This window comes from Hyaena hyaena, unplaced genomic scaffold, assembly GCF_003009895.1.
Source record: "Hyaena hyaena isolate Hyena2069 unplaced genomic scaffold, ASM300989v1 scaffold_67, whole genome shotgun sequence".
Classification (NCBI taxonomy): domain Eukaryota; kingdom Metazoa; phylum Chordata; class Mammalia; order Carnivora; family Hyaenidae; genus Hyaena; species Hyaena hyaena.
This window is the reverse complement of record NW_024080699.1, coordinates 1,886,229-1,905,932: the sequence shown is the minus strand read 5'-3', so window position 1 is coordinate 1,905,932 and position 19,704 is coordinate 1,886,229. Positions and strand designations below refer to the sequence as shown.

Here is a 19,704-nt window from a genome sequence, read left to right as displayed (position 1 = left end):
TCCTGCGACGAACTGTCATCTCAAGATCCTCAAGTCTTCTGAGAAGGAAACAAAAACTGAACAGGCCCGGCATTCACAGGCTGGACGGTGCGAGCTTCTTCGTGAAGTTTTAGAAGCTAGCTCCCAAGAGAGATGGTCCTCTCATCAATGCGGGGTGAGCCAAACGCCTAAGCCACGCCCCCTGCCACCTCCCGGGACATTGCATCATCGAGCCTTAAACACAGTGTCAAAAGGCACCAGCATTGTTCACGTGGGACGACACAGTAAAGTGCTGTATAAGCTACTGCTACGGCCTGGGGTGTGGAGCACCTGGGAAAATATGGACTAGAAACTAGCCCTCTTGTAAGAAAGATCTAGATGGAAACATTTTCTAAGCACAAACACAGTGGAAGATACCACAAGAAAAAGACTGAAATATAAAACTGCACAGAAATCAAAAATGTTTCTAAATCTAATAAATGCTGAACAGAAAACAAAAGTGTATAGAAAGTATGGCATGAACACCACAAAGGGCCAAAATCCTTAAAATCTAAAGCACACGTGTACATTGATTAACAGGACGCCAACCCCTGCCCTCCCACCCCCCATTCCCAATAGCAGAACAGGGGAAGGATTAGCTGGCTCATTCTGGGAAGATAAATTGTAGGTGTTTTTAATAAGTATTTAAAATTAATCAACTTTAGGGGAGTCTGGGTGGCTCAGTCGGTTAAGCGCCTGACTTCGGCTCAGGTCATGATCTCACGGTTCGTGGGTTCGAGCCCTGCGTTGGGCTCTGTGCTGACAGCTAGCTCAGAGCCTGGAGCCTGCTTCAGGTTCTGTGTTTCTCCCTCTCTCTCTGACCCTCCCGTGCTCACGCTGTCTCTCTTTCTTTCTCTCAGAAATAAATAATTCTTAAAAAAATTTAAAAAACTTAAAAAAATTAATCAACTTTAGTATAAATCAAAGGAATTCAAAGTATGAGACTCATTGTTACCGAACTACAATATGCTTATGTTATATGGAAAAAAAAGTTTTTTATGGAAAGTAAACAGATACAAAACATGACCCATTTCCATGACGTTAAGATGTACTTTTCCCCAACATTTTAATTGTTTTTACTCTTTTTGTTTTTTTTTTGAAGTTTATTTTGAGAGAGAGAGAGAGACAGACAGACAGACAAAGAGCAAGTTGGGGAGGGGCAGAGAAAGGGAGAGAGAATCCCAAGCAGGGTCTGTGCTGTCAGCGCAGAGAGATCAAGACTCAGACACTTAACTGACTGAGCCGCCCAGGCACCCCTTTGTTTTGTTCTTGAAAGACAGAAAGAGCACGCACAAGTGAGCAGGGGAAGGACAGAGGGACAGAGGGAGAGAGAGAGCGTGAGTGAGGAAGGGGCAGAGAGGGAGGTAGAGAGAAAATCCTAAACAGGCTCCATGCTCAGTGCAGAGCCTGACACAGGGCTCAATCCCACAACCCTGGGATCATGACCTGAACTGAAACCAAGAGTGGCACACTTAACCAATAGAGCCACTCAGGTGCCCTTCCCAACATTTTGGTGTTTATTTATTTTTGAGCTGGGGGCGGGGGGTGGAGGGGCAGAGAGAGAGGGGTACAGAGGATCCTAAGCGCACAGCACAGAGCCTGACGCTGGGCTCAATCTCACGAACTATGAGATCATGACCTGAGCTGAAGTCAGATGCTTAACCCAATTGAGACACTCAGGCACCCAACATTTTAGTATCTTGGAAAGTGGGGTGATCTCATAATGGTTAACATGTCAGAATTTAATTGGCAGCCTTTGTTTCTTTCTTAATGGCACATAAAAGAATGAAGTATTTCAGATTATAATCTGAGACACCAATATTAACAGTGATTCTTGTTGGATGGTGGAATTCTGGGTGATTTCTACTTTCTTTTTTTATACTTTCCCATGTATTTCCAGTCTTCTCAAATGAATATGTATTTCTTCTAACATCAGACAATAGACAAAGCAAAGGCTGGTTCTAACCTTGACTTTGTTACTTTGTAGCTGTGTTGTTCTGAGTAAGGGAACTATGTTCTCTGTCCTCAGTTTCCTTCTCTGCAAAATGGATTAATAGGTTCTCTGCCTACTACCTAAGCTTTGTGTACAAATGCTTTGTAAAATACCAAGTGCCTGGTGAGTATGTGACTTAAATCCTGACACGTGTATGACATTCACTAACATGTGATATCCATTAATGTATTCATGAGATGTTTTTTCTTTTTCTTTTTTTTTTTAACACTTACTTATTTTTGAGAGAGAGAGGCACAGAGTGCGAGCAGGGAAGGGGCAGAGAAAGAGGGAGACACAGAATGCAAAGCAGGCTCCAGGCTCTGAGCTAGTCATCAGCACAGAGCCCGATGCGGGGCTCGAACCCATGAGCAGTAAGACCATGACCTGAGCCGAAGTCAGACACTTAACTGACTGAACCACCTGGGCGCCCTGAGATGATTTTATTCTTTCCAAATGCCTGTTCATGATGTCAGTTTATAGCTTTATACTGGTGATTCTCAATATTTTGTTTGAAGCTGATATAGTCTGATTTCAAAAGTTCTTTCTTCAACATTGCTCCCATGTGGGGAAGAAACAGATTCCAGAAACAATATTCAGTTCAGCACACAGCTTTGCATACTGACCAGGCCAAATCACATACTTGTCAGGCCAGCTCTTGAGCCCCACGAGCCTTGTAGGATATTGTGCTGATCACAAGCCCTGGCCAGGGCCAGAAAGGGGTGCCAGTGTAATTATTTCTGTTGATCTCATACAACTGTGGTTGCAAATCTGGAAATCTACCTTGAGTGTTACACCACAGAAGCGGGGCTTGGCACGTCTCTGCCCGAGCCTCTCAGATGGGCACAAGCCATGCTCCCCTTCTTAGCCCAAGCCCAGCGCTTCCCTGCATCTGGACAGGTGGCTCTGGGCTAAATGGACTGGCTCTTCGTGTACTTAACTATCAGCTAGTGAGGAGATCCACCATGACAAGTGCTGAGCACATCTCACCGCCTCTCCACTCCAGCCTGCTGCCAGTCTGTCTATGTTCGGAAGCACAGGGGGCCTTGCCATAGTCAGCAATGTCCCCAAACCGCAGCCTTCCAGACTCCAGAGCGCTCACACTTTCACGTGCCTATGGCTCACCTGGGTGTTTTGTCAGAGAGCGTATTGATTCGGTTGCTCCAGGGCTGGCCCGAGAGTCTGCATTTCTAACAAGGGCCAAGGTGATACTGATACCACTGGTTCCCATCGACCACCCTGAACAGCAGGGATCCCCGGAGGGAAGTGTCCATCTTCAGCCCTATGGCCGCTCCTATCAAATGTGTCTCAAGTGTGCTCCCTGGACCGCCTACGTCAGAGGCATCTGGGGAAGGTTCTTAAAATGCAGACCCGCTGCCTGAGGAGCTCTGCAAGAGGGGCCCAAACACCTATATTTTAAAAAGCACCACGGGAGCTCCTGGAGATGCCAAAGCTTGGGAAATGCCAGGAGGGAATTCTGAGCGTCCTTACTGGACCACAGCCCTGGGAGCTGGGTGCCTGCCCCGCGTGGCTTCTGAGTTCAGCGCAAGGGCTTTTACCGAATTGCACTTTGCACTGAGGAGTGTGCCCCGCAGGAGCACACAGTTCTCTTTCATATTTACAGGCTGGCTGCTGTGGAGAGCATGAATCATCCTATTACCTACTCCCATTCATGACGATCTATAGGAGAAATCTTATTCGCGTCTGAAAAAAGCTGGGTGATATCCAAAGAGCCAGCCTGGATAAGAAGGACCATTTAATGGTGGTCTTTGTCTCTTTAGTTTGACAATTGGAAACTCTGAGCCAAATGTGGAGCTCACTTTTGACAATTACTCACGTCCTTTTGACATAAACCTCTGTGTATTAACAACACGAGGCTTAACTGAACTATCCCACTCACGTTTTTTCATCTCCCCAGTGTCTTAAATCCGTCACTAGCTATTGCTAGTGTGCTGTACGTATGGATGTGTGGTAGGCATCTGAGCTGTTCACCAATATCAGGTCGTATCCATTTCTGGACTCAGGGGAGTAGTGTGGTTCCCCAGGTCCTTGAAGTTGGGTGTGGCCTTGTGATTTGATTTGGTCCATGAAATGTGTGCGGAGGGGACTTGGGTCACTTCTAGGTGGTGGCCACTGAAATGGTGGTCCTCTACACTTCAGCCCTTCCTTCCCCTTCCTGGGCAGTCCTGGAAGCATGAGCTGATGAAGAGGAGACACAACACAAAAGAAACTTGAACACGGCGCCAACAAAGGACCACTCTGGCAAGTCACCACATCGCCACATCCCAGGGAGCCCAGTGAGAGAGTAAGAAGTAAACTTTTGATGAGTTAAGCTACTGAGATTTGGGGATAGCCTAAAACCTAAGCCTACCCCGACCATATCATATGCAAATGACCTCAAGTCCTTTTTGGAGAGAAGCTGAGTTATAAATACTCAGCAAATAGAGAAACAAACTCCTAACAAAAGCCTATTTGAGAGAAAAGATATTTATAGAAGATTATGTTCGGGATACATGGTCACCCTACTTCTCTGAGTACTTCCGATTCATTCTTGTTTCAATCTGATTACCAGCATCTTTCAGAATCAACATCCTCGAGTTGTGTTTTAATGTTCTGCTTTTTAGTTGTTCTTAGTGTTTATTTACTTTTGAGAGAGTGACCAGGGGAGGGGCAGAGAGAGAGGGAGACACAGAATGGGAAGCAGGCTCCAGGCTCTGAACTGTCGGCACAGAGCCCGACACGGGGCTTGAACTCATGAGCTGTGAGATCAAGGCCTGAGATGAAGTTGGACACTCAACAGACTGAGCCACCCAGGCACCCCTATTCTGCTCTTTTTAATTTTTGTGGTAAAACATACATAATAGTTACCATTGTAGCAATTCAAGTGTATAATCCAATGGCATTAAATACATTCACTCTGTTGTTTAGCCACTATCCACACTCAAAACTTTCATATGCTCCCCAACAGAAAGGCCCTATCCATAAAACAACACTTCTCTTCTTTCCTCAGCCTCTGGTAACTTCTCTTCTACCTTCTATTCCTACAGAATTTCCCTACTCTAGGTACCTCATATGAGTGAAATTATTGTTTTTTATTTTTTTAATGTTTATTTCCGAGAGAGAGAGAGAGAGACAGCATGAGAAGGGAAGGGTCAGACAGAGAGGGAGATACAGAATCTGAAGCAGGCTCCAGGCTCTGAGCTAGCTGTCAGCACAGAGCCCGATGTGGGGCTTGAACCCACGAACCGTGAGATCCATGACCCGAGCCGAAGTCGGACGCTCAACTGACTGAGCCACCCAGGCGCCCCATGAGTGAAATTATAGACTATGTGTCCTTCTGTGTCCGATTTATTTCACTAAGTATAATGTTCTCAAGGTCCATCCGTGTTGTAGCATACATCAAAATTCCATTCCTTTTCGTGGCTGACTAGCATTCCATTGTATGTACCTACTGCATTGTGTTTATCCATTCATCTGTTGACAAACACTTGACAGACACTCAGTGTCTGCTTCTGTAAGGAATCTAAACAAAAACAAAGCTCCTCTCTAGCAACTTCCTAGATCCATTTGCTTTCCATATTTCTGTTCTTTACCCTGGTTCTGAAGTTTTATTTACATTTTAAAAATTCTTTCACCATATGCTTTCTTGCCAATACTTCAAAGTCTCTGCAGAATAAAGCATGGTGGAACTATTTTAGACAAAAAAACAAAAAACCAAAAAAAACCCCACAGCATGTAATGTTACACTTAAAATACAAGATAAAAGATTTACTGAATATGATCCCAATTTAAAAAAATATCTATGTACCTATGCGTATGCATCAGAAGAAAGAATAGCAAGAAACACACCAAAATGTTAACAATGATTAACTTGAGGTGATGTCATTGCCGATGGTTTCACTTTTTTCTTCTTTATACTTTGTTACAAAGAATGTGAAGCTTCCTTGTCTGTAAAATGAAGATACTCATACCTACTTCATGGAGTTGTGTCGCTCAAAATTAAGTGTAAGTGATGCAGTAATTAGTGGTGTCACACATTTACATAATAGTCACAGTATGTGCCTAATATGTACCCTAACGAAGGGTAGCAGGTGCCGTAATTACAACAGCAATTAATGAAACAATTTAAAAGGAAATGTGAGGATTGAGAAAGTAAAAATAAGCCCGTACTTTGTAAAGAACATTCGCTTACATGAGCTCGTTCACCCTTTAGCCTGCAAGAGGGTCGGGCTTAGGGAGAGGGATTGGCAGGCGGGACTAATATGTGCTCAATGACCAACATGTGCCACCAGTGCCAATGCGGCCACTTTGTAGAGTCTCAGGGGAAAAGGGCGGGGCTCAGAATGGTTAAGAAACTTGCCCAAGCTACAGAAGCAGGGCCCATAGCTCAAATTCCAGACTCGTAATCCAGTTTTCCTTCTGCTCCAACAGGCGACATTATGACACTGAACCTCAAAAGCCTGCGTGTGTACCCTCCCCCCCCACCTGTCTGCGACATTCTCAGTTCCAAAGGCACCAACGTTCACCGGTTTATACATACAAGTTGCTCCTTCTTATCTCCATGTCCACGGGGTGGCTTGTGATGTGTGGGGTGGATTTAGTTCCCCGATCTCTCACCCAGACCACCCCCAAAGGAATAATCAGTCTGAATAAAAACACTGTACTAGCTATGCAGACACAGAGTCAAGGTCAGCCCCACACCAACACTTCTCAATCAGCTTGTTCACCCCAAGTCCTCTCGATGCAGAAATTCTGGAACCATCTTCAGAGACAAAGGAGCTGACACAGTGCGGGATTTGGGGAATTCTGCAAAGATAGCCCAGCAGAGATTGCGGGCTGGGACAGAGAGCTGTGATGGCTATCACTCACTCTCTCCCCATCGGGGGCTCATGTTCTAATCATCATAGAGAACGCTGCAAGAGTTTTTTTGCTACCCTGTTAATTGTGGCGTCATCACGGCCCGCTGATGGGCAGGGGCCTGGTGTGGAAGGGGGTGGGGGTTGTGAGCGGGACAGTGCAGCCCAAGTGCTTCAGATAGAGCCCGTGTGTCCCTAACGCTGCCAATCTCTAATCCTCTCCGCCCTGCCTCCTCCTCCCCAGCTGAAACCCTGGGCTTCTAGGCTAACCTTGGGAAATCTTTCTGGACTAATCAGGGCTGAGGCTGATCTCTATTATACTTTGTGCTCCTGCTCTTGGGAGAACGTCAACCTGAGACAACCATGCGTGGGAGCTTCAAGCAAGTTTGCCTCGTCACCCTGCCTCACTGACAAGCTCTCCTCCCCAGCGCAGGGGCCGGAGCTACAGAGCACTCGATGCACCCTGTGTACCGGCTGCCGTTCCTGGGCTCTGGCAGCCACTACCTTTCTGGGTCATTTTTCAAAGCCCGGATCCCCTCCGGCTCCCTGGTCTCCTCGGGATCTCTATAGCATCTTCCCCAACCCCCTTCTCCCTTGATTATGCTTCAAAGGTGAACAGTCTTCCGAGGTGTGGTACAAAGACTCCCAGCGCTTTCCTTCTGCTAAGAATAAAGGTGTAACTGACCACAGCCATGCTACACTCTTGCTCAAAAACTCTCAGTGGCTCCCAATTGCCTCCAGATAAGTTCTAGCTCCTTAGTTTGGCAGTAAAGGTCCCCCTTCATGCCCTTAGCCAGCAGACCTTCCTAACCTTCCTTCCACAGCTCCATATAGATCAGGTAGCTCACGGGGCACCCCGGAACGCAATTCTCTTCTCCTGTAGAGTGCAAAACACCTTGGTCCCCAAACCATACCCAACACTAACTGGTTCAACCCAAACGTCATCCCGCCCCCTCTCTTCTCCGTAGGAAACAGTTTCCGTCCCCACTAGCCCTTTGGCCTCCCTCCTTCCAATCTGGTATTCAGTCCAATTTTTCTCTCTGTAAGTTTGAAGTCATGGGCAGTCTTTTTAATTTCGTGCCTCCCCCTCTACCCACTGCCTCCCGCGGAGCAGTAAGGCGGCAAAGGCTGCCAGGTTCCTGTTCCGATTTGTAAGCCTTCCCGCTAAAGTCGCACGAACCCAAGCTCTGCCTCCTTCTAGACCGAAAATCCTCCACAGCCTTCGAAGAACCATTTACACCCCCCACCCCCTCTGCGAACTGTGCTAACAAGCAGGCCCTGACTCGGGAGGTCTGGGGAGGGGCCGAGACCGCATGTCTACCCATCTCCCAGGTGACGCGCGTGCAGGTGCTGCCAGGAGCACGTTTAGAAAAGCAGGGAGGCGATGCCACCTGTGGATGAGGCAACAGCTCACATCTGTGCGGCGGAGCCCGGGAACAGCCGCCCCTCCCCCACCCCTCCCCGCCCCTCCCCCACCCCTCCCCGTACCCCCCCGCGGCGCCCACTTACCTATGGTGGACACCACGGTGCCCACGAAGTAGAAGGCGCCGGTGAAGTCCCAGCGCGGCCGGGCGCTGTCCACGCGGATGCCGGCCTCGGCGGCCTCCTCGTAGTGGCGGAGGAAGCCGCGCAGCTCGTCGCGGCTGAGGTTGTGGCGGCGGCTGAAGTTGGCCAGGCGCCCCTCCCAGCGCTGCTTGGCCTGCCGCTCGTGCGCCAGCTCCAGCGCCGAGAACACGGCGGCGCCGCCCAGCAAGTAGAGCACGATGAGCGCGGCGAGCAGCAGGAAGCGCGCGTTGTCCTCGTTCAGGTGGCCCGGGCCGCAGCCGCAGCCCCGGCCCGCCATGGCCGGGCCCCCGGGGGCGGCCCCGCGCCGGGCGGCCGTGGCCGCGGGCCGACTCTCGCCCGGGGCCCCCGGGAGCACGCGGCTCAGCCCGCCGCCGGACCCCCGACGGCCGGCTCGCCCATGACCGCTGGGCCACCCCCCGCCCCCGGGCCGCGCGGCCCCCCGGGCGGCCGCTCCTGCTGCGCCCGCGCCCCTCGTCCGCCTCGACTCCCGGTTTCAAATCCGCTTTTGCGTCGCCGTCGCCAACCGCCTTGGAGTTCTCCTGAACGCTCAAGGTCCGAGGGCCCCGTGTCCACCCCGACGGCCTCCCAGCTCGGCTCCTCAGCGCAGACCCGGGCGGACTTGAATTCGCCCCGAAGCGAGGGTCTCGGGGCCGGCGGTCTCCGTAGCTCCAACCTCTCAAGCCGCCGACGGCCAGGACGCGGGGTGACCGAGTGCGGGCGCGGGTGGTGCCTCCCCAGACGGATTCGTGGTGCTGCGTGCCAGTCGCTGCGCCGCGCGGAGCCTCAGGCCTCGGGGGTTACCCACCCGGAGCAGGTCCCCGGCGGGCGCACCCGCGGAGCGACGTCCACGGGTTCCTACCCTCCCGCCCGGCCCCCACGCTGCGCATCCGGGGGGCGGACGGCCTGGAGGAGGAGACCAGAAAGGGAGGTTGGAGTGAGGGGACGAGGGAAGGTTGGGGCATCACCCCCCCCCCCGCCCCGGGCAGCCTCCCTCTCCCTCCCCAGGCCAGAGCGCCCTTGGCCTCGGTCCAGCGCGGGGGCTTCTTCCGATCCCACGTGTCCGCTCCGCGGGTGCGAAGCGCGCGTCCCTAGCCGGTCCCAGCTTCCGGAGAGGGGGCCGAGGACCGGGGGCTGGAGAGTTCCATCCCCTCCCTCCGGGCTTGGCCTCCTCGGTGAGCTCCAGAGATTCTGTGCCGCGGGCGCGCGGCGCAGAGCGCTCCCCCCCGTGCACCACGGCGGCCAGGCTCGCCAGCAAACCCGCCAGGGGCTCCCTCCCCGAGACCTCGTCTCTCAGGGGACGCCGGCGCAGCCTCCGCGCTCGACTCTCACCTCCCGGGGAGAGCGCCCTCCGCGCCGCGCTGTCGAGACCGGCCCCTCCTCGCCGCGGCGGTGCTTCGCAGAACCGCGCTGGGAGCTGAGGTCTACGCCGCGCACTGCCCGGCCTGGCTGGCTCGCTCCGACGCTGCAACAGGTGGAGCCACGCGGCCGCGGGCGCCAACGTCTCCACCCCGTCCTCCGCCTCCTGGCCGCGCCCGGCCTCTCCCTTCGCCGGTCTCCGCCCGCAGATGCGGGCTCTCGGCGGGCCCACCCGGGGGCTGCAGCGCTCCCACCCGGGCGCGCGGATCCCCGGAGTGGGTGCTGAAGACGCACGTTGGGTGCTTTGCCGGCTTGAGTGGGCCCCTCTTGGGCCAGAAGGGGGCGCTCCGTCTCCTCCAGACACGTCTCGCCCCCACCTGTGTACTCAGCCACACACTGCCCCTCCGGAAACACCAGCCCCTGGCATGTAGGAGTGAATATGGATACAGAGAGGAATGGACGCGTGGGCATCTTCGAACTAAGTAGAAGTTCCCTGCCTCCCGAGAGAGTAGTCCCAAGCTCAGAGCCCGCCCACCACCCACTTACACTCGCCAGGAGCAGAGAATTAAGAAACACAGAGCTCCGGATTCCAATACATCTGCCAACCCCTCAGCTCCGTTATCTCCTCCTCAATGCCCTTGTTTTATTTAACTTATTGGGGGCAAGAGCTTTAGGTGATATGTGCGTATAGAGACGTGCATGCAACCAAGGTAAAGTCTGGCAATTACTCCCCTCCCCATTTTATTATGGAAAATTTCAAACATAAAGTTGAAAGGAGTTTTATATACTCCCCACCTAGATTCTACAATGAACATTTTACTATACTTATCTTTTATCTACCCATTCCTTTCTTTTTTTTTTCTTTTTAAAAATTTTTAATGTTTTATTTGTTTCTGAGAGAGAGAGAGACAGCGTGAACAAGGGAGGGTCAGAGAGAGAGAGAGAGAGAGGGAGATACAGAATCTGAAGCAGGCTCCAGGTTCTGAGCTGGCAGTCAGCACAGAGCCCGATGTGGGGCTCGAACCCACGAGCCGTGAGACCATGACCTGAGCGAAGTCGGACGCTTAACGACTGAGCCACCCAGGCGCCCCTACCCTTTCCTCTTTCTAGCCCTCAACCCACCTTGTTCGGATGCATTTCAAAGTTGTAGACATCATTACATCTGCTCAACCCAGTACCTTTCCCTACATATCATTAAGGAGTTCAGTATTTACAGATACTGTTTTCTCTTGGGGTAAAACAGTGAAATGCGCAGATCTTAAGTGTACCATTAGGCGAGTTATGACAAATGCATACATCTGTACAAATTAAACAGCTACCCATCCAACACATCAACCAAGCATCACCAACAGGTCAGTGTTTCCCATATGCTCTTTCTCAGCAAGTCCCCACCCACATTTCTCCAGAAGAAATCACTGGTTTTTTGGTTTGTTTTTCCTACCACCGACTGGTTTTGCCTTCATGGAACTTAACTTTTGCCTGTTCTAGATCTTCATATAAATGGAATCCTACCTTTCCATACTTTTGTGTAAAGCATTATTATTTTTTTAGATCTATCCAGATACATGTCTTGGTCATTTATTCCTTTTTCTTGCTAATTTTTTGTTTGAATATTCATCCTCCTATTGATAGAAACCAGAGATATTAGAATTTTTTGGCTATCCTAAGGTTGTTAACCTTCTTTTGCACATTTTTGTGGCTCTGTTTTCCTGTCTCTTAGGTAAATACCTAGGAGTGGGACTTCTGGGTCAGAGGGGAGGTGTGTATTTCATTTTATATGACACTGCTTAACATTTTTTAAAAGTAGCTGTACCAACCAACAATGCACACTAGTTCCATATCCCTGCAAACATTTGGCAGTATCAGTCATTGTGATTTTATTTTTTTTTATATTTTTATTTATTTCTAGGAGAGAGAGAGAGAGAGAGACAGCGTGAGCAGGGGAGGGTCAGAGAGAGAGGGAGACACAGACTCTGAAATAGGCTCCAGGCTCTGAGCTGGCAGTCAGCACAGAGCCCGACGCGGGGCTCGAACCCACGAACCGCGAGATCATGACCTAAGCGAAAGTCGGACGCTCAACCGACTAAGCCACCCAGGCGCCCCCATTGTGATTTTAAACATACTGGTGTGTGTGTAGTGCTATCTCATTGTGGTGTAATTTGCATTTGTCTGCTCTCTTAATGTGCTTATGGCCATTTGTGTATCTGCCTTTGTAAATTATCTGTTGAATATTAATGTTGAAATTATTTTTTGAAATATTCTAAGTTATCTGTTGACTCTGTTTAAAAATTGATTTCTCCTTTTTATTATTGAGGTGTAAGGATTCTTTATTCCTATGTAGGAGATCAGTCCTTTCTCAGATACCTTCTTTTTTTTTTTTTAAGGAGCTTCACACCCAATGTGGAGCACAACATGGGGCTTGAAGTCACAACCCTAATATTAAGACCTGGGCAGAGATCAAGAGTCGGATGCTCAACCGACTGAGCCACCCAGGCGCCCCTCAGATACCTGTCTTGCAAATATTTTCTATCAGTCCCTGGCTTGCCTATTTATTTCCTTAATGATGTTTTCTGATGCTATGTTTTTAATTTTGATGAAATCCAATTTATCAATCATTTATGTTTGGTCCTCTTTTTATATTAAGAAATTACTTCCCTCAAAGGTGTATAGGTTTCATGGTTCCTCCCCCCCCCCCACGAAATGTTTTAGTTTTAGTTTTTATAATCAGATTATGATCCATTAACTTTGTCTCTATATTGTGTGAGGTAAGAGTTGAAGTTCATTCTATCTATATGGATATCTAGTTATTCCAGTGCCATTTGCTGAAAAAAGCAAGAGTGAATTTATTTCAGGAATCTGCATCTTGTTAATTATTTGTCCATCTTTATGCTAATACTACAGTATTTGGGAACCCTCCAACTGTGTTCTTTATCAAGATTTCCATTGGAAATTATAAGACCTCTACATTTTTGTAAAAATTCTAGAATCAGCTTTTTAAAAAAAATTTTTTAACGTTTATTTATTTTTGAGAGAGAGAGAGAGACAGAGACAGAGCATGAGTGGGGGAGGGGCAGAGAGAGAGGGAGAACAGAATCTGAAGCAGGCTCCAGGCTCTGAGATGACAGTACAGAGCTCAAACCCACAAACCATGAAATCATGACCTGAGCCGAGGTCAGAAACTTAACTGACTGAGCCACCCAGGCACCCCTAAAATCAGCTTCTTAATTTCATCAGAAAAAGCCTTGTGGAATCTTCATGAGAATTGTGTTGAAACTATTCTGGGGAGTACTGTCCTTTTATTAACAAATGAGGTCTGTTCCTCTATTTATTTTAGTCTTTCTGGTAAGTTTTCATGTAGAAGTTTGCACATCTTTTGTAAATTCATTGTAAAGTATTTTAGGTGTTTTCATGCTATTGTAAATATCAAGATTTCATTTTCCAGCTGTCTGCTGTAGTATATAAACATTTTATGCACATTAACTTGATTCCTGCAACCTTAGTAAATTCATGTGTAGTAGTCAATTCCTTTAGGGTTTTCCATTTAATCATGCCATTTGAAATAGAGTTTTGTTTTTTCCTGAGATTTATTTTTCTTGTCTTACTTCAATGGTTAGCACCTCAGTATAATGGGGGAAGAGGAGAGGTAGAAGGAGAGATCCTTATCTTATTCATGATCTTAAGGGAAAGCCTTCAGTTTTCCAGATAAATAGAATGTTAACTGTGGGTTTTTTCATAGATACTTTTTATCAGGTTAAAGTTTCCTTTCATTTCTAGTTTTCTAAAATCATAAAGGAGTGCTGAATTTTGTCAAATGTTTTTCTGCATCTTTTGCAATTGATCTTACAGTCTTCTTTATCCTGTTAATGTGTTGAATTTCATTAATTGCTTTTCTAATGTTAAGTCAAGCTTGCGTTTCTGGGGTGATTTCCACTTGGGGTTCCTACTCTTATTTTCACTCTTCTGCTTGTTCTGGGTTCACTTTGCTGCTTTTTCCTAGCTTCATCTGGTAGACACTTAAGTCACTGATTTTAGATCTTTCCTCTTTTGTAATGTTAGCATTTTTAAAGTTATATTTCCCTGTTAGCCCTGTGCTAGTTGCACCCTAAAAATTTTGGTATGTTGTATTTTCATATAAATCTGTTCAAAATATTTTCTAATTTTTCTTCTTTGAGCCATGAGTTATTTAGAAATGTGTTGCCTAATTTTCAAATGTCTGGATTTTTTTTTTTTTAAAGACAAATCATTTATTTCTAATATTTTCACTGTGGTCAGAGAATCATATTCAACATGTTTCAATCTTTCTAAACTTAGTAAGATTTGTTTTATGATCCAGTATATGATCTAACTTAGTGAATATACCATATGCACTTAAAGAATATGTATTCTGCAGTTTTTGGGTATAGTGTTGACTCTATAAATGTCAGTTAGGTCAAGGTAGGACAGGGTTTTTCAGATCTTCAGTCTTTTTACTAATGTTTGTTCTAGTTATTCTATTGATTGGTGAGAGAAGAGTATTAAAATCACCAGCCCATGACTGTGGAATTGTCTATTTCTCCCTTTAATTATGTACATTTTTGTTTTATGTACTTTGAAACTCTGTTAAGTACAAGCATTTATGATTATTACATCTTACCAATGGAGTAACCCTTTTATTTTTATGAAATGTCTCTATCTCTGGTAATACCCTTAATATTTAAGTTTATCTGATATTAATCTAGTCACCACAGGCTTTTTGTACTTAGCGTTTGTATGGTATCTTTTCCTTTTAGCCTGCATCTTTATGTATTTAAAGTGGATTCGTTGTGAACAGCATATAGTTGAAGTTTGGTTTGATCGGTCCAGTATTATTTTTGGTCAGGTCTGACAATCTGCACTTTTTAACTGGATTGATTAGATCAACACTGTTGAACAGAATTTCTGTAATGATGGAAATATTTTGTAAGTATTTGGTTCAATACAGTAGTCTAATATGTCGGTGACTATTGAGCATTTGAGTGCCACTGAAGAACTACATTTTTTTTTTTTAACAAATAGTTTATTGTCAAATTAGTTTCCACATAACACTCAGTGCTCATCCCCACAAGTGTCCTCCTCCATGCCCATCCCCCCCTCCCCCCCACATCCATCAGTCCTCAGTTTTTGTCAGCATTCAAGAGTCTCTCATGGTTTGCCTCTCTCCCTTACCCCCACCGTTTCCGCCCTTCTTCTCCCCCTTGTTCCTCAGTTAAGTTCCTCCTAATCCTCCTATACATGCAAACATATGATATTTGTCCTTCTCTGCCTGACTTATTTCGCTCAGCATAACACCCTCGAGGTCCATCCATGTTGCTACACATGGCCAGATTTCATTGTTTCTCATTACCATCTTCTTGATCCATTCATCTGTTGATGGACACTTAGGCTCTTTCCATGTTTTAGCTATTGTGGAGAGTGCTGCTATGAACATTGGGGTACATGTGCTCCTATGCCTCAGCATTTCTGTATCCCTTGGGTAAATTCCTAGCATGAAGAACTACATTTTTAATGTTAATAATTTAATTTGAAATATTACAAGCAGCTAGTGGCTATCATCTTGGACAACATAGGTTGAGACCATTTATATTTAATGTAGGGATTTATGGGACTGGATTCAAGTCTACCATTTTAATATTTGTTTGTCCCCACTGGTTTTGATCCTCCTTTCCCAGCTTCTTTTGGATTAACTGAGTATTTCTTAGAATTCCATTTTATCTACTGACTTTTTAGCTGTCTCTCCTGGCAAGTGTTTAGTCGAGGGATTAGCTTTTCATAGCCCTCTAAGAGTTACTATTGTAGGACTTAGTGTAAGATACCTTGCAACTGTACAGGTTCATTTCCCACCCTCTTCCTGACATTTACTGTGGTTGTTATTCAAATCACATATCCATATGCTAAAACCCCACAATACAACTTTGTATTGTTTAAATAGCAATATACATTTTTATGTAAAAATTCAGATATTTTTATTCATTCTCACATTGGTTGAAATCGATGTCAGGAACTTAAAGGCAAACAATAACTTCTGTTTTCTACCTCTTGGCTCAACAAAAAATACACATAATGTGGCTTTATCATTAGACAAGACTTGCTGTTTTTACATTTCTCACCAAGAATGCAATATTATTCTTGAACAAAATGCCCAGATTACCAAGGAAACCATCTTTGGAGGAAGTGTTTAATAAGCATATTTTATTTAAATAAATCCTCCAGTAGGAAGTGGGAGAATTCATTGCCTTTACTTAGTAGAAGGTTGTGTAAGTTAAATCTATCTGTGCAGCCCACCATTGGAAACCTCAATATTTCCACATCACAGTTCCCAAGATGACTTTAAAGGCTCAAAATTCAGCGTCTCCTTTGGTGTACTTCTCTCTTGATTCTACCCAGGCTTTATTAATGGTTTGCTTCCTGTCATCATCTCCGTCTTCATACATTTTCTTTAGAACATTCATCAGCCCCTCACTAGGATCTGTTTCAGTGGCAGAGGAGGGCTTTTCTTTCTCTGTGTTCTTTCTCAGCCCGAGTCACGTAGTCCCACTGCATGCTTTGTGCTTTCTTTCTACATAAAGTGACAACTGTATCCATCTTGACTTTTTTGAAACGCCTTCCACAGAGATGGGTTTCAAGAGCTTATTCACAGTCATGGAGTAAGTCTTTCCAGTTAGATTTTTTTTTTTTTAAGTTGGTGTTAAACTTTATTTATTTTAATTTATTTCTGAGAGAGAGAGACAGACAGAGACAGAGACAGCGTGAGTAGGGGAGGGTCAGAGAGAGAGGGAGATACAGAATCTGAAACAGTCTCCAGGCTCTGAGCTGTCAGCACAGAGCCCGATGCGGGGCCCGAACCCACAAACCGTGAGATCTTGACCTGAGCCAAAGTCAGACGCTTTAACAGACTGAGCCACCCAAGCACCCCTCATTTAGAATCTTTACCAAAAGATCAAATGACTTCTCTGTGAAACGCACCTGCACATTCTCAGTAGTTCATGAACTCCGGTTATATTTGTGAAAATCTACATCACCTCGTCTGACCCATCCCATCCGTAACTGCCGATTTTCACTGTACCTCCCGTTGTAATGGGAGCAAGCACAGCAGCTGGCTTTTCATTGTCAGGAAGTTCTGCTTTTCTCTGTGATTCCGGCTGCATCATATTCTTGATTTCTTTCTCAATCTTGGATCTTTCAGTTCTAAGAGTATCACATACTCTTTCTAGTGGCTTTTTCCAGAAGTGCCTTCACTTCTTCTAGATCTTTCTGAAGCTTCCAAGTGCTATCTGCAATGGAGTGACCCTCGGTTTCTGCAATCACCATTGATTTAAAGAAGCTTCCTGTTCTCTGGCAAGTGCAGCAGGAGCGGTTGGAGCCTCTTCCAAAGCGGGAACGGTGGTCCCACAAGGCCAGAGCTGCAGCCCGCATAGGGGAGAAAACAGGGGATGCACAGCCAGCTCCCCCGCGCACGGACCCCCCCAGTGTGGGGCCTGGCCTGCCTCTGCAATACAGAGCTCTTAGAGAGAGAAAAAAGTCTTTTATATTTGTGCAGATAATTGCTCTTTTTTAAAAAGTTTTTTTTTTTTAATGTTTTCATGTTTGACAGAATCTGAAGCAGGCTCCAGGCTCTGAGCTGTCAGCACAGAGCCCTTGGGACGCAGGGTTCAAACTCAAAAACTGTGAGATCATGCTCTGAGCCGAAGTTGGATGCTTAACCAACTGAGCCACTGAAGTGCCTCAATATTTGCTCTTTCTAATGACTTTTCTTCCCTCCTGATTATTTGAGCTTCTCTGTGGTATGTTCTTCCTTCAGCCTGAAGAATGACCTGTAGCATTTCTTGCAGGGCAGATCTGCTAATTCTTAGTTTTCTTTCTTCTGATAATGTGGTTTTGTCTTCATTCTTTTTTTTTTTTTTAATTTTTTTAATGTCTTTAGTTTGAGAGACAGAGACAGAGAGCTAGCTGGGGAGGGGCAGAGAGAAATAGGGAGGCACAGAATCTGAAGCAGGATCCAGGCTCTGAGCTGTCAGCACAGAGCCCGATGTGGGGCTTGAACCCACAGACTGTGAGATCCTGACCTGAGCCAAATTCAGACACTTAACTGACTGAGCCACCCAGGTGCCCCCTGTCTTCATTCTCAAAGGATCTTTTCACTAAATAAGATATATGGAAACATTTTGTGGTGTCTTCTGGCCTTGTGTTTCCGAGCAGAGTTCAGCAGTCATTCAGATCGCTGTTCCTGTTGGCTGCTTTCAAAATTTTGTCTTTGGTTTTCACTAGGCACCCAGTGGGGTTTTCTTTGTGTTACCCTGTTGCTTATTCACTGAACTTCTTGGATCTGTAAATTTATGTCTCACCAAATTTTTAGCTATTATTTCTTTAAATAGCTTCTCCGCCCCATACTTCCTCACCTCCTAGGATTCCGGTCCCATTGAAGTTAAACCTTTAGATATTATCCCACAAATCCCTAATTCCCACCCTACCCCCATTTTTTCAGGGCTTTTTTTGTTGTTGTTCTTCAGATTGGATAATTTTTACCTGTCTTCAAGTTCCCTGACTCCTCTGTCATCTCCATTCTGTGATTAAACCCATCTACTGAAGCTTTTAATTTCAGGTTGTGAGAGAATAGAAAATATACAGATTGGTTCATGCCCCCAGTTTCTGAAACCCTTGTCAATTCCTAAGTGGTAACAGCACTAGGAACATCTTCTCTTCTAATGGGGTGACTCTGGGTGGGTTCCTGGACTGGGGCTGGTCACCCGAAAAGACCAAACCATGATTAGAAACTTGGAACTTTCAGTACCGCCCCAATTCTACAGAGGGGGACAGGAAATGGAATTTATGCCTGATCGCGCCTCTGTGAGGCAGCCTCCATAAAATCCCCATAGTCCAGGGTTTGAGGAACTTTCAGGTTGGTGAACACATCCACACAGGGAGGGTGATGCACCCAAAATGCAGGACCCTGCTAGACTTCACCCTATATACCCTTCACCTGGTTGTTCACCTGTGTCCTTTATCATTCCTTTAACAAACTTGCAGGAAGTGTTCCCTTGAGCCCTGTGAGCTGCTCTAACAAACACATTAAACCTGAGGAAGAGTAATGGGAATCTCGGGTTTAGAACAGATGAGTCAGAAGCACAGCTGACAACCTGGACTTGCACTTGGCGTTGGAAGGGGGGCGGGCAGTCTTGTGGGACTGGGCCCTTTACCTGTGCGATCTAACGGTATCTCTAGTAGAGCGCGTCAGAATTTAAACCGGAGGACACCTGGCTGGTATCTCAGAATCGCCTGGCACGGGAGAGACCTCCACACATCTGGTGAGCAGATGCGTTCTGAGTGTGGCAGTTATGGGAGAGCACACGAGGGGACTGCTTCCCTCCAGTACAGATACTATAGTCTTCAGTTCTGAGGCTTCCATTCAATTCTTTAAAAATGATCACTCTGCTGTGATTTGCTAGCTTTTCATTATGTTTTTTGTTTGTTTTACACTCCTGAGCACAGTTTTATTAGGTCTTTTAAAAATCTTTGACTAGAATTCCTGGGGTTGGTCTCATTTGCCTGTCTTCTGAGAATGAGCCATGTCTTTTTATTGATGTATTGAGTAATCTGGATCAGATGCTAAGAATTTTAACTGATATATAATTTATGCTGTGCTGTAGAAACTCTGGATTCTGATATGTTCCTCTGAAAAGAATTAGTTTTACATAGGCAGTTCACTTGGCTGAACTCCGCTGCAAAATGTCCCCCCTACCATGGGAAATAGCTCAAGTTTTGGTTCAATTATTTTAGTCTTGGCTGAGCATGAACAGTTCAGTGGTCAGCCAGATACACAGAACTTGGGACCCCAGTCTCCGGCTCTTTTCTGTGGTTTCCCTCTTCATGCTCAGAGGCTACGGCTGCTCTGAGCTCTGTACT

General features: G+C 46.4%; 1 protein-coding gene and 1 pseudogene across 1 annotated transcript in view; both read right to left on the bottom strand.

Annotated features, from left to right (window-relative positions):
• Positions 1 to 8,711, bottom strand: part of KCNK13 (potassium two pore domain channel subfamily K member 13) — a 109,444-nt gene extending 100,733 nt beyond the window's left edge. The window contains exon 1 of the mRNA XM_039232550.1: positions 8,374 to 8,711. Coding sequence (XP_039088481.1) covers positions 8,374 to 8,707 — 334 coding nt within the window. The 5' untranslated portion in view covers positions 8,708 to 8,711. The remainder of the gene's footprint in view (positions 1 to 8,373) is intronic.
• A 7,428-nt stretch (positions 8,712 to 16,139) lies between these two features.
• On the bottom strand, positions 16,140 to 17,076 carry LOC120232068 (annotated as a pseudogene).
• Positions 17,077 to 19,704: the final 2,628 nt, after the last annotated feature.